At 38.7% G+C, this 14,444-nt stretch overlaps 2 protein-coding genes across 2 annotated transcripts; both read right to left on the bottom strand.

The window, feature by feature from the left end:
* Nucleotides 1–7,322: 7,322 nt before the first annotated feature.
* LOC121767190 (serine/threonine-protein phosphatase 7 long form homolog) lies at nt 7,323–10,217 on the bottom strand. The gene is made up of 5 exons (XM_042163441.1): nt 10,000–10,217; nt 8,579–9,439; nt 8,411–8,498; nt 7,901–8,332; nt 7,323–7,832 (listed from the first exon to the last, which is right to left on the bottom strand). Exons 2-5 carry the CDS (start codon nt 9,430–9,432, stop codon nt 7,323–7,325), a joined length of 1,884 nt encoding a protein of 627 aa, XP_042019375.1. The 5' UTR covers nt 9,433–9,439; nt 10,000–10,217.
* Nucleotides 10,218–12,044: 1,827 nt separating this feature from the next.
* LOC121805003 (short-chain dehydrogenase reductase 2a-like) lies at nt 12,045–13,202 on the bottom strand. Its single transcript, XM_042204751.1, has 2 exons — nt 13,104–13,202; nt 12,045–12,861 (listed from the first exon to the last, which is right to left on the bottom strand). The coding sequence occupies exons 1-2, from the start codon at nt 13,181–13,183 to the stop codon at nt 12,045–12,047; spliced, it is 897 nt and encodes a 298-aa protein (XP_042060685.1). The 5' UTR covers nt 13,184–13,202.
* Nucleotides 13,203–14,444: the final 1,242 nt, after the last annotated feature.

The raw sequence follows: 14,444 nt of genomic DNA on the forward strand, positions 1-14,444 counted from the left end.
AAACGTTCTAAGCAAATTTATTCCTAAAGGATAGATAAGTAATATATTATTTAATTTAAAAATAACAAAAAATTATGAACCGGTTTTAAAACTGAAATTCCTAAAATATCCAGTTATGTACGTAGAATTTAAGTACATTTATCACTACTCATTCTAATTTATAGTTGGATCCTACTAGATGGGCGCCTTAAGACATGTTTCATACTCCACAAATCAACCCACACACTGACATACACACCATGCATAAACGAACAAAAAAAAACAATAATATATTTTCTATGTCAATTCATCTATTTTAAATGATGCAATATATTATATTTTGTTGGACTGATTGAATCGTACAACTTAATCAAGAGATTGAATTTTAAAATTTAATTCTTAATAAATAATTATATTATAAATAATGACTCAAAGCCAACTAAAATAATCTTTAACTTAATCCTTAGTAGATAATCATATTATGACGACTCATATAAACCAAATGACACCTAACAATATTTAAACTACCTTTTTTTCACTCATACTTTACTAATTTCACATTAAAACTTTTGTTATTTCAAAAGTTCATATTTTAGAAGGAGGAGGGAGTATTAAAATTTGCCCCACATCACTTGCCTTAAGTGTACGGTGTACTATACTACACCTTTTTAATGGGATTTTGATTTTAAAAATTATGTTATTTCTTACGAATTTTGAAATTGGTCTTAAAAACCACAAACTTTCGAAAAAGTGCAATTATTTCAACCCGGCCCAAGTAGAATTTTTTTTGATGGATTTTGATCTAACATGGCTAGCCGTGAAGTATGTTCGGCTTAATTTGAATTATACATGAAACGACGTTGTCGTGACACCCTAATTTATATATTCGTGTTGAATAATATGGGCCTAATATGATAAAATATGTCTCGTAAATTTTTCGGGTTTGAAGAATGACCTCTCCATGGAAAATTAACATCAATCTTTAAGTTTGTGATTTTTAAGACCAATTTTAAAAATTAATGGAAATTACTGAAATTCGTCCAAAGTTTATGATTTTTAAGACCAGATTTCATTCTTTAATCGACATTTTATCTATAAACCTACGTATCCTAAAACCATATTTTAAATTCCAATGAACGACGACACACTAGTAATTCAATATTTAGTTGTTTTATATTATGATTGAGAACTAAAGCCATCATTTTTGCGATCCATTAGAAATATTATCTGGATGGATGCAAGTGCAACTATCTATTTTGCAATGGAAATTCTCCCTCTAAACTTGTTAATTTGACTGATCGATTGGAGTTTCTCACCTACCATTGTTTGAATTTATTGAATTTAGGAACCATTTGCTGCATTGTGGCTGTGATTTCTTTTGAAGGACTACAAAAATAAGAAAAATAAATTCTCAACTCGTATCTATGGCCTATAAATCAGTGCGTGAGTTGGCCAAGCGTTCAGAGATAATGCCCCGAAGCCCAAGTTTTTGAGTTCGAGTCCTCTGTGGTGCATTCTTTTAAATTTAAATTTATTTACTAATCTATGGCCCATAAATCAATTATTTATTCTATCATCTTATTTTATCCACGTATTTCAATTCTGGCCTGAAACGACGACCCTCCAAATATGATAATTATTGCCTCACTTTCAACATCGTATCGTTAATCGATTAGGCCCTAAATACCTCATTTACCTTGTCTAAAGCAAACTTTTATTTGGTAGAGTTTTGGGCTTTTCAGAGCCTTAAATATTAGTCCCTAATACAACATCATTTGAAGATAACACAAATGCAAAACTACTATTTAACATAAAGTAACATGGAGTATTTTTTGGAAACAAACTTAATATGTCCACTAAAAATAATTTGGTTATGTCATTTTGGGATGTGTACAAAAGTATTCTCATTTTTGTAATTTATGTTGACGATGGATCATTACATGAAACGATGATGAAAATATTAAAATTATAAGAAAGAATCTTTTCCTAGAATTTGATATTATTAAAAATTATAAGAAAGAATATTTTCTAACAATTTGATATGAAAGATTTAGATCCCCTAAAATTCTTCCTAGGGATTGAGTTTTTGAGATCCAGAAAATGTATTGTTTTTTACAACCAAAACATATCTTCTTTGACCTTGTAGCCAAAACATGCCTACTTGATTGTAAGTGAGTTCATACTCCAATTATAGTAAACCATCGGTTGAGAATTGAAGAAGGAATAGGGTAACTTATCGTGAATGATATCAACACCTAGTTGGAAAGTTAACTTATCTCTCGCATACTTAACTTGATATCATATGCGGTGAGGATAGTGCATCAACGACAAGAAGTTCATATGGATGCAATACTGAGAATTGTTCGATGCCGAAATGAGTATGTTAGATATAATGTTATACTCCAAAAAGGAGCACTTAGAGATTCATGGGTACACAAGCGTTGATTGGACAAGTAACCCTATGAATAAGAATTCTACATTAAGGTAATTAACATTTGTTGAAGGGAAGTTGGTTACATGGAGAAGTAAAAAAAGTAAAAGTAGTAGCTTTGTGACTTTGTCTAGTGCTTGATGTAGAACTCCGAGGAGTGTAGAACGAGGAAATCGCGTATATAGGCCACTTGGCCTTTAAAATAACGCAAATGTACCCATTTTGTTATCAATTCCATTTATGGGAAAAACGTCGATGAAGTTGGCGTGTTTATAAGTAAAAACGCCATTGAGATTGGCGTGTCTTACTGTAAAACGCCAACATAGTTGGCGTTTTACAATGGCACCGTATTCTGCTCGTATTTTTAACCAAAATACTTAAATTTTAACACGCCAATCGTGATGGCGTCTTCACTTAATAAAACGCCAACTTCATTGGCGTGTTTGACGTTAAAAACGCCAACCTGATCGGCGTTTTTCGGTTGAACCATATATCTCAGATCTCCCCCAAAATCGCAGACCCTAATCACATTTCCTCCCTCCCCAAAACGCGAAAAACCTTCCCAAAGCTGAAAAACGCGAAAACGCTTGCCTTGGTCGGGTTAACCCGGTGGTGGATTGAAGCGTGTAGATTTATATTTTCGCTCATTTCTTCCAAATATTAGTACTCGCAATCGGTTAGTATATCTAATTTTTAACTCATTCTTCCAAACATTAGTCTACCAATATTTGATGGATTATTATGATAGTATATATTGTAGTGTAATTTAAATAATTATTTGATGGATTGTTATAGTATTATAAATTGTATTGTAATTAATAGAAATATTTTGACCAATTGTTATGGTATTATATGTTGTAGTATATCTAATTTTTTACCCATATTTGATAGGTTTTTATGATAGTATATATTGTAGTGTACTGTAAAGAAATATTTTTGACCAATATTTGTGTTTGACATTAATGCAGATAGTATGACGTGGTGTGTCCATTTATATTAGGGTGGAAATATAATTCCCGGAACAGTTATTTCATATGATCCTCCTTTTGCAAAAGGATTGATTATGTTGGATGAAAGTATTTCCTACGAAAAGCTTGTGGAAACAATTTGTGAAAGAATGGGGATAAACATATTTGAAAACAAACTTCAAATAGTATGGAAACGTCATATATTCTATGGATCTTCAATCACGTATATAGGTATTTTACTAGAAGAAGTATACATGCCACTAATGTTTAGTGAGAGTATGACTACAGGAGGTCAAATTAAATTGTATGTTGAGTATTCGTAAATTACTCAACAACATAGTCATCATCTCATGAGTAATGATGTTGGTACGTCTACGAGAGGCCGAGAACCATATTTCGCTGCAACACAAGATTTTGATGTTGGTACGTCTACGAGAGGCCAAGAACCATGCTTCGATACAACACAAGATTTTGATATTGGAGGCGTGCATTTAGGGGACAGTGACAACCCAGCTGTGGTTGAGGACATAATTGGTCTTGATAAAGCCGACTTTCTTGATCCACAATCACCTTATGATTCTGAAGATGTCGATCCGGATAGTACAGATTCAGATGGTGCTTCGTCGGATGAGGACCAATTTGTTGCTCCAAGTACATCCATTCCGGTTGGAGAAACAGTGGTTGGCGAAACATCAATTGGAGGAAGAGCAGTACGAGAAAGAGTAGTTCCACAGTTCCCACAGCCTGGTATGAACTATTTTCGCACCTTACCAGGTCCATATGATAGTTTTGATCCAAAAAACTTTGAGTCTGATGATCTCAATGTGCATTATTGGAGTGAAAGAGATCCGAGCAATGTCGGTTTGCATACTAAATTTAAAACCAAATTGGAATTGAAGTCAGCTGTGACTTTTTGGCATTTGGAAAAAATCCGACAATATACAGTTGTTGAAAGTAAAGGAAAGAGATGGCATGCAGTTTGTAAGTGGCCACAAGAAAATCCGAAAGATAAGTCCTTACCGCCATGTTTGTGGGAGTGCCGAGCAACATTAAGGAAGCATGATGAACACTGGCAAATTAGAGTGTTTAGCACTGCTCATACTTGCATGGGGGATCGTAATTATAATGGGCACGCTAATCTTTCGTCGGGTATGATAGCGTTGAGTGTTCGACATCAGATAGAAAACGATCCTTGCTACAAGGTAAAAGCAATTGTCGCGGATATTGAAAATAGATTTCATGTGAAAGTTAGTTACAAGAAAGCATGGTATGCTCGGAGGACAGCTATTGAGCTTGTGTATGGTTCGTGGGCGTGGAATTTCAAAGTTTTACCAGGTTATTTGAATGAGTTGCAAAGACAAAATCCTGGCACAATTGTCGAATGGTTACATGATGAAAGATTAAGCAACGGTATGAACAAGGTTTTCAAGTACGTATTTTGGGCTTTTGGTCCAGCTGTGGAGGCTTTTCAACTATGCAAACCAGTTTTAACCGTTGATGGAACTCATCTACGTGGATGATGTCGAGGTAAAATTCTTATTGCCGTTGGATTTGATGCTAATAAGAAATGTTTGCCTATTGCATATGCCATTGTTGATGAGAAAACCATACAAAGTTGAAATTGGTTTATGGAACGTATTAGAATTCACGTAGCCAAGCATGAAATATGTGTAATATCTGATAGGCATGTGGGAATCATAGATGCAATGAATTCTCCCATATGGAAAGAAGAACCCAATGTGGGGCATCACAGATTTTGCTTGGTACATGTTAGAAAAAATGTTTTGCAGAATCACAAAGGCATCATGGTAAAAAAACTTGTTTGGAAAATTGGTATTGCTACAAAGAAACGCAAGTTTAAGATCAGACGTCGTTTACTTCGAACCATCAACAACGAGGCTGTGCAGTACCTTGATGCCGTGGAGTTAGAAAAATGGAGTTTGGCGTATGACAAACACAAAAGATGGGGTGAGATGACCACTAATATGGTTGAATCTTACAACAATGTGTTGAGAGGCGCAAGACAACTCCCAATTAAAGCTTGCATTGATCTGATATTTTGGAGGACAATAGAATGGTTTAATGAGCGGTCAATTGCATCAACATAGTGTGCCACACCACTTACCCCGTGGGCCCATGCAAAGGTGTGCAAAAATGATGTAAAAGGTCAATTACATAATGTGAGAGTCCCAAACACAATTGCAGGGCTTTACGTGGTTCGAACAAAGCGTCGAATTGGTGGAAAGGGCAGTAATAAGTGGAAGGTAAAGTACTTGGAGTCGAACTGCAAATGTCAAAAGTGGCAGATGTGGAGGCTTCCATGTTCACATGCAGCGGCAGTTGCGCGGTTTAGAAACGAGCCCATGCTGTCGCTTGTTGATAACGTATACCGCACAAGTGTTTGGGTACACCAGTATTCTACGGTGTTCAATCCAATCAGACACCAAGATTATTGGGCTGTGCCTGAATGGACTTTGCAATGTTCACGAGCCCAGTTAATGCCTAAAAGTCGAGGTCGATATCGTACTACTAGGATTCCTAATCAGATGGATGTCCGTGAAGCTGACCAGCCACGCGCCCGACGCCGATGTAAACATTGCCGTCAACCAGGGCACGACAGACGCAACTGCCCGAATGCTTCTTCAAGGATGGATACTCAGTTGGTAGATGATGCCGATGACGATTTTATGCCTCCACCTCCATCAAGATCTGCAGTTCGAGGTCGTCATTCTATCAGCCACACTGATGATGCCGATCATGATGTTATGCCTCCACCTCCACCAAGATCTGTAGATCGAGGTCGGCATTCTGTCAGCCACACTGGTGGTACAGGCGAAGACATCGGTCTCAGTGATATCCCACATTCTCCACCTAGGTCTTCTGTGCGAGACGATTATTTCGGGGTGGATTTAGAGAATGTCGTTGTGCAAGATACTCCTCCGCCTAGACTCTCCACCGCCAGAATCGGGAAGGGTATCCGTAGCTTCTTTACCCGGAGAAGGCAAGACAACTGAATGTGTAATAACTATTTAGCTGAATTGAACATTGTTCTGTTTGTTCTGTTTTACTTATATTTTGGCGGCGTCGTAGATATTTATTGAATAGAACATTGTGCTGTTTTACTAATATTTTGGCAAGTCATAGAATATGCAAAACGTAATATTTAGTTTTTTAATAACGCCACTCAAGATGGCGTTTTTAATAAAAACGCCATCTAAGTTGGCGGGTTTGTGTTAAAAACGCCATCTAAGTTGGCGTTTTTATCTAGAAACGCCTATTTCGTTGGCGTGTTTTAAAGACGCCAACGCCGATTGGCGTGTTTGTTCAGAAACTCAGCCTCGGTGTGGCAGAAAATTGCAAAAAAATTTTCGAACTTAGACACGCCATCTTGAGTGGCGTGTTTAAAAAAACGCCACTGACGATGGCGTTTTATAGGTAAAACACCATCTTCGTTGGCGTGTTTTAAAAAACGCCTACTAAGCTTGGCGTGTTTGTTCAGAAACTCAGCCTCGGTGTGGCAGAAAATTGCAAAAAAATTTTCGAACTTAGACACGCCATCTTGAGTGGCGTGTTTAAAAAAACGCCACTGACGATGGCGTTTTATAAGTAAAACGCCATCGTCGTTGGCGTGTTATAGGTAAAACGCCATCGTCGTTGGCGTGTTTGTTCAGAAGCTCAGCCTTGGCGTGGCAAAAGATTGGAAAAATGTTTCAAGTTAAAAACGCCATCGTGAGTGGCGTGTGTTTCAAAAAAATGTACCAATCCAACTTATACGAGTTCATATTATCAACATGCACACGTATAAAAAAGCGGATTTATCAAATTACTAATATACATACGCCAAATGAATGAAAAAACACCAATATCAATACAATATATCAAATTACTTATATAAAGCGTTCAAATCAATGTAAAAACACCAATATAAAAAGTTCGGGCAACGTTCACCCGTCTCGCCTTTTACGCATAAACAGACTACGGATTCCCTTCCCGAAGCTGGTCTTAGGGATTCTAGACGGAGGAGTATCTTCAACGACGGCATTCTCTAAATCAATGTCGTCTCTCGCAGAAGACCGAGGTGGAGATTGTTGATCGCTGAGACCGAAATCTTCTCCTGTACCACCCGTGTGGCTGACTGAGTGACGACCCCGCACGGCAGATCTTGGTGGAGGTGGAGCCACAAAATCGTCTTCAGAATCATCAACCAACTGAGTATCCATCCTTGATGATGACGACTCTCCACCAACTTTCTTCTTTCCACGCCGCTTCGCTTTTTGCCGCACGGGCATGTCAAGGTCCAGCTCAGAGCGCTGTGAAGGACGGTGGTCCATCGTCTCAGCTTCCCCACATATCTGGAGGCCATCTTCAACCATTCTCGAAATGGTGAATAAATCCGGCCGTCCTGACATGTCTTGCTCCCTAAGAAAGTGGCGTATTTTGTGAAGGGTCTCCACCTACAATTTTCAGTGTTAATTACATTTCATCTTATGAAATTAAACAAAGAAAAGTTGTTGAAATCTACCGCGTAGTGATGAGAGGTCGCCGTTTCATGGAAGCCCTCATGAGAATGCACCCCAGGTTTTGTTAGGTACACCACGGTTATCCGGCGAAACCAGTCCATGTACTCATCAGTAGCAACAGGCACCATTGAGTACTCCAAATCAACATACACCGTGTCGTGCCTATTATGCCAATCTTGTATATGATTGGCGTGCCACTGAACCCAGTTCCGACCTGCTTTGCCACGTCGATCCTGTTTCGTAAAATCAGATCCGTGGAACCGGTCGACAATCGGGATATAAGGTTGGACAATCCCAAATTGTCGCAACACCCGTTGTGGCATGTGTGGCTCAACCATATTCCAACAGATTAGTGTTGTCATCGACGTCCATATAGGACGACCGGCAACACAAACATCCGGCAGATTTCGCGAATCATACGGCATCCAAATAAACTAGATATGAAACTTATTTAGTCAAAACAAGTTCAATCAAAACAACACACTAGCAACAATTTAGTTTACGTAAATTACCTGATTGGCATGCATTGTTGAGAACTGATCTCTGAAAGTTTCAATGCAATGCCCCGGTGCTTTTACATAAGAGGCCCGACCAGTCCATCTACAAAAATTAAATTATGAGCGAACAACACAAAAATCAATAAAAATTATGCTTAAAAGAGTAATTAGTGGACAACTTACGCGACTGCACATGGTAAGTAGTCTACGGGCGCGGGGTTCAGCATCTGCGGTCTAATAATTGGGATTCTTTCCCAAGCCCACAGCTGTAACAATGTAAGAGCTCCCCCGACATCGGTCCTCTTACCAAGTGCAGCTTCACATAGATTGTGGTACAAGCAGGCAAGTGTCGCACCTCCCCAGCTATAGCTAGCACATTGTTCTATATCCATGAAAAACTGAAGGTAGAAGAAGGGAATTTTATTACCGGTAGCGTTCGGGATCAGTAGACCACCCAGTAACAGCAGACAATACACACGAGCACGTTGATTGTACATGTATTGCTCGTGGTCATCACTCAACTCAATCCGCAGTTGATTTGATAAGCTTGTCTGCTTCCAGTTCAATTCTTTTAGATCAACTGCATCTGGAATAAAGCCAAGAAAATCCAAACAAACATCCTTCCAATAGTTGACATCCTTACTGGGGATGTAACCCGTCAGAGGCTCACCGTCAGTTTTGAGGCCCCATAAGACCTCCACGTCCTCTAAGCTCACAGTCGCTTCACCGACTGGAAAGTGAAACGTGTGAGTCTCTGGCCTCCAACGTTCAATCAAAGCGGTGATAAGATGGTGGTCAATGTCTTTCGGTTGACCACACCTCAACATCCCGCCGAACCCCATCTCATCTATAACCGCCAAAACACGAGGATTTATGGGAACATCCCATATGATTCCTTCGTATCTTCTACACCGTACGTCTTCCGATGGCACTCCTGCCCATATGTTATTAGAGACGTGTTGTCTCTGCAGATATAATACGGAGGGGTCCTCAGGACCACATAAGAGCCGACGACGAGAAGTTGAAGAAGATGCCATAAATCACCTACACAACATTCATATTCCAAATTAAACAACAAACAAACCTAAACAAATTCAATTATTACAAACAATTTAATACAATATCACAAAATGGAACACCTATATCAAACAATTCACAATACACAACTTCAACATCATAACACAATTCACCTACACATCATAACACAATTCACCTACACAAAAGTAACAGTTCAAATAAACAATATACATCAATTTTCCACCAATTCAACTTACCCAATTTTAGTTTAACCAACCTAACAATTTCAATTTCAACCTAACAATGTACACAAAATTAACATTTCAAACTAAAAAAAGACATTAACCAAAACCCACATAAACCAAATCAATTTGCCCAATTTTTAAGCTATCAAACCCTACGATTTTGGTTTATAATCAAATTTATACACAAATTCACTTAACCCAAACAATCCAACATAATAATCAACACTACCGTCATACAAATAATCCATATGCACAATATCTCAACTCAAATCGCAACACATTACAAACCCTAGCTAAGTATCCAACAATTACTCTAATAATGTAAAAGATAAGCATACTAACCGAATAAATTGGACGAATTTGGGGAAAACTAGCACCGATTGATGAATGGAGGGCGAAATCACAAAGACACGGACGAATTTGCGAAGGATTTGGCCGCTGCTAGAGAAAATCGCGAAGTGGGTATGTGAGGTTCGCGACTGTCTGCTGCTATTATATGCTTCTGAACAAAGACGCCAATGGTGTTGGCGTCTTTTAGTAAAGACGCCGATCAGGTTGGCGTTTTTAAAGTCAAACACGCCAATGAAGTTGGCGTTTTATTAAGTGAAGACGCCATCACGATCGGCGTGTTAAAATTTAAGTATTTTGGTTAAAAATACGAGCAGAATACGGTGCCATTGTAAAACGCCAACTATGTTGGCGTTTTACAGTATAGACACGCCAATCTCAATGGCGTTTTTACTTATAAACACGCCAACTTCATCGGCGTTTTTCCCATAAATGGAATTGATAACAAAATGGGTACATTTGCGTTATTTTAAAGGCCAAGTGGCCTATATACGCGATTTCCTCAGTGTAGAACAGCATAACAAAATTTGTGTGGTTATGAAGATCAAGACAAAGATAAAATTTTCTCAAACTCAGAAAAGTATATTGTTCTGTAACAACAAGGCGACAACCAAACCTTCATAGAAGTTAGTCCATCACAACAGAATGAAACATCTGGAGATTGATCGACATTTCATAAATGAAAAAATTGAAGATGGTATTATCAAACTCCATTTCGTTCGCTCTGAATATCAACCGACATGTATCCTAACAAAGATGGTAAACTCAAGATGTTTTAATGAGGTTCTTGGCAAATTAAGTACGGACTCAATTTCCACATCGGTTGTGAGAACAATTGGTGTGGGGTATATAGACTAAATGAGATCTCTCACCTAACAGGTTAGTCTTTTGGGTCGAGTTCTCTTGTTTGGTCTGTATCAGTATCAGAGATGTTGTAGTTGTAGCTCACTATGGAAACATATTTTTGATGGAAAACATCCCTCCTAATAGTTTCCTATTTTGGCTCGTAGAAACCTCTAGGGGTGGCACGGTACGGTATACCGCACCAAGAATGTCATACCATATGCCGTACTGCAAATTGCGATATAAGAAAATGTCATACCTATACCTTACCGAATTGCGGTATACCGAAAATTCGGTATGATTATTTCTGATACCGTTACCATACCGTCTATACGGTATGATATGATTATTTCCGATACCGTTATCATACCGTCTATGCGGTATACCATATCGTATTGCGGTATACCGTACTTTTACGTTATACCAAAATAAGGTATGGCATACCGTAATACTTGTGTTTCATACCAAAAAAATTCTATTATAGCCAAATATTTAAAATAAAATTTCACCTATTTAAATAATGTCCAAAAGATTAAAACTACACCACAATCAAATCTATATAGTGGACTTGATTTGCATCTCTCCGTGTGTGTGTTTGGGGTTGGGAGCGGTTGAACTAAAATATGAAAGTAGGGTTAGGGATTTTAATATATTAACTATTTTATATATAAATTTTAAATACAACATATATATCGAATTTTTGGCAAATATCATAAATGCAGTATATTGCGGTATAGGAAAATCTATACATTTACCGTACCGAAATCTATCGGTACGGTATCATACCGTACCGCAACTTGCGGTATACCGCAAATTCGGTATTTTTGGTATTTTTTAGTACGATAAATGAGGTATTTCGGTATTACGGTATATTTAGCCAGCCCTAGAAACCTCTATATAAAGAGATGCTTTGCAATCGTTCATATAATCAGTTCAAAAATATTAAAACGCATGTATTCTCTTAGTCCTCTCCTTATTACCATCTAAGAACTCTAATAAGGTTTCAGTTGTGTACATGAGTATGTTCTTAGGCAACCGTATCTAGTTTATACTATTGACACCCCATTAAGAGATGGAGTAATATCAATATGATACTAATAAGGTTGAACAAATTATATAGAAATGAATCAATTTAAAGTGTGATTGATTGATAATTAAACCCAAAAATAATTTTGGAAACACACAAGTAAAATGTCCTACAATCCGACACAATTTGTAGAGGTGGTAACGCCGCCGTCCACCACTAGATTATGGCCGCTGATATACTTGGACTCGTCGCTTGCCAAAAAGAGCGCCGCCTCCGCCACATCCCTCGCCTTGAGCGTCGCCCCCTTCAAATTGGCCAGCCCCCTCACAAACTCCTCCATCTTCTCCACCTCCACCTCGCTGATCACTTCCCCTCCTCCCTCCTCTTCCCTCCACGCATTCACCAGCATGCTCGTGGCCACCCCAAACGGCGATATGCAATTCACCCTTATCCCATACTTCCCCAGCTCGCACGCCGCGTTCTTCACCAGCCCCACCACCGCGTGCTTCGACGCCGTGTACGCGTACGGCCCCATCCCCCCCGCCACCCCGGCCACGCTCGCCGTGCAGATGATGCATCCCCCTCCTCCTCCAACGCGGCCGATCATGGCGCGGGCCGCGTGCTTCATCCCGAGCGCTGCGGCGCGCGCGTTGACCGCCATCACGCGGTCGAACTCGGCCGCATCGAAGTCGAGGACGCTCTTGCGCCTCCCCTGGTCGCCCAGGATGCCCGCGTTGCTAAACAGGACGTCCAAGCGGCCGTGCGCGGCCAGGGTCGAGGCGACCAAGCGCTCGATGTTGGCCTCGGACGCGACGTCGCAGTGGACGTACGTCGCGCCGGGGGCGAGTGAGGCCGCCACCGAGCGGCCGAGCACGTCCTCCACGTCGGCAATCACCACTCGGGCGCCATGCTCGGCGAAGAGCCTCGCGGTCTCCTCGCCGATGCCCCTTGCGCCGCCGGTCACGATTGCAATCTTTCCATCTAATCTGTTGGAACGACACAATTTTTAATGCAAAATTAGTAAAGTAAGAGAGATAGGCTAGAAAAGAAAGAAATTTTCTAAAATATGATGTTTCTATTTTTTGGGATAGACAAAAAAGAAAGAGTTGAATAGAAATTGAACAAACTTTACGACTTTTATGGCAATTTAGTCGGAAGTTAAATTATTGGAAGTTTTTGTATACGCATTAATTAATCTGGATTGAATTTGTGATAGAAATGTAGGTACCTTTTGAAGGAGGGAGAGGCGGTTTCTTTGCCGTTGACTGCCGGAAAGTGAGTCTCCTGAAGAAGTTGTGCCGCCGGCATTGGAGCTAGGAGGAGGAGCGTTGAGAAAGTTATTTTGAGTGAGAGAATTTAGTTAGAAATGGATGCATATTTATAGATTTATCTAGTCATGACTCTATTATAAAAATACTATCTACTTTTGACTCCCTTGATTTGTAAAGTAGCATGTATTATCTTACAAAATTAATTCGAATGGAAAATCACAAAGTTTCAAAACTTTCTTAATTATCACAGGGTAACTTTTTTATTTGGATGCAAATTTGATGATAAATTAGAGTACACGTGTAAAATTTTTCTGTTGTCAATAAATAGTCACGTAAATATGTACTAATGTGACGACGTAGATGACAAACATCATAATTCTGAGCTTAAGAAACTTAGTATAATAGCACAAAATCTGATCAAATGGGATAATTGAAATTTTTTGAAACTTCATGACTTATCATTAAAATTTTTAAAAAATACTATGAGATAAACCTGAATTTGATCAAAGTAGGAAATCAATAAATTCGGGCATGCATCCCACATTATGTAGAGTAAATTTGTACTCCTTCCGTTCCACCGTAGTTGAGTCGTTTTTCATTTTGGGAAGTTCTTTCATAGTTGAGTCACTTCCCTATATGATAATAATTAACTCACTTTTTTTTGCCAGTAGGAGCATCACAGTTGGCAACGGAGGGGCAGATCTTTCTGCAATTAACTCACTTTTTGTTTCCTATTTCATTCTCTATCTTGCTTTATTCACTTTTCTACTTTATTTTTTCTACTTTTTTACTTTTTTTTTCTCTCTTAGTACTTTTCTTTTCCTCCATTTAATACAGTAAACATTTTTTTCTTAAACTTTGTGCTAAAAAGAAACGATTCAATTATGGCGAAACGGAGGGAGTACTCGGTAATGCGAACGATTTGCTAATTATCATTTCCATTGACATCACCTAGCTCTATCAATTATCATGTTTAAGACAATCTTAATTTGATGTCAAATTTAATTATATTGTATGGCAGCAAGAAACACGATAACAGGGACAGCCTGATCAACTATTGGATTTGCTTATTTGTGTTTATGCACTTAATCAAGAAAGCATATTGTAGACTAAGCAAATCAAATATTTGAAAAATGGCCATGCTACTCATGGAGAATTGATTAATGCTACCAACTCTCTATTCGTAAAAATAATTACTAATAAAGTAGCAATCGACAACAATAAAGGACTATTTCAAAGATTTTGTGTGCGATCTTTTGTCATTAAGACCTTGTTGTAGCAGAGATCGCCCGTCTGAT

This window comes from Salvia splendens, chromosome 1 (genome assembly GCF_004379255.2).
Source record: "Salvia splendens isolate huo1 chromosome 1, SspV2, whole genome shotgun sequence".
Taxonomy (NCBI): domain Eukaryota; kingdom Viridiplantae; phylum Streptophyta; class Magnoliopsida; order Lamiales; family Lamiaceae; genus Salvia; species Salvia splendens.

What these genes read in the sequence shown, in the direction of transcription:
- LOC121805003 (XM_042204751.1), bottom strand. Translation starts at nt 13,183, where the DNA reads ATGCCGGCGGCACAACTTCTTCAGGAGACTCACTTTCCGGCAGTCAAC. An exon ending in GCCTCTCCCTCCTTCAAAAG is followed by an intron (nt 12,862 to 13,103) that starts GTACCTACATTT and finishes TCGTTCCAACAG; the next exon opens with ATTAGATGGAAAGATTGCAA.
- LOC121767190 (XM_042163441.1), bottom strand. Translation starts at nt 9,432, where the DNA reads ATGGCATCTTCTTCAACTTCTCGTCGTCGGCTCTTATGTGGTCCTGAG. An exon ending in CAACAATGCATGCCAATCAG is followed by an intron (nt 8,333 to 8,410) that starts GTAATTTACGTA and finishes TTTCATATCTAG; the next exon opens with TTTATTTGGATGCCGTATGA. An exon ending in CGACCTCTCATCACTACGCG is followed by an intron (nt 7,833 to 7,900) that starts GTAGATTTCAAC and finishes TGAAAATTGTAG; the next exon opens with GTGGAGACCCTTCACAAAAT.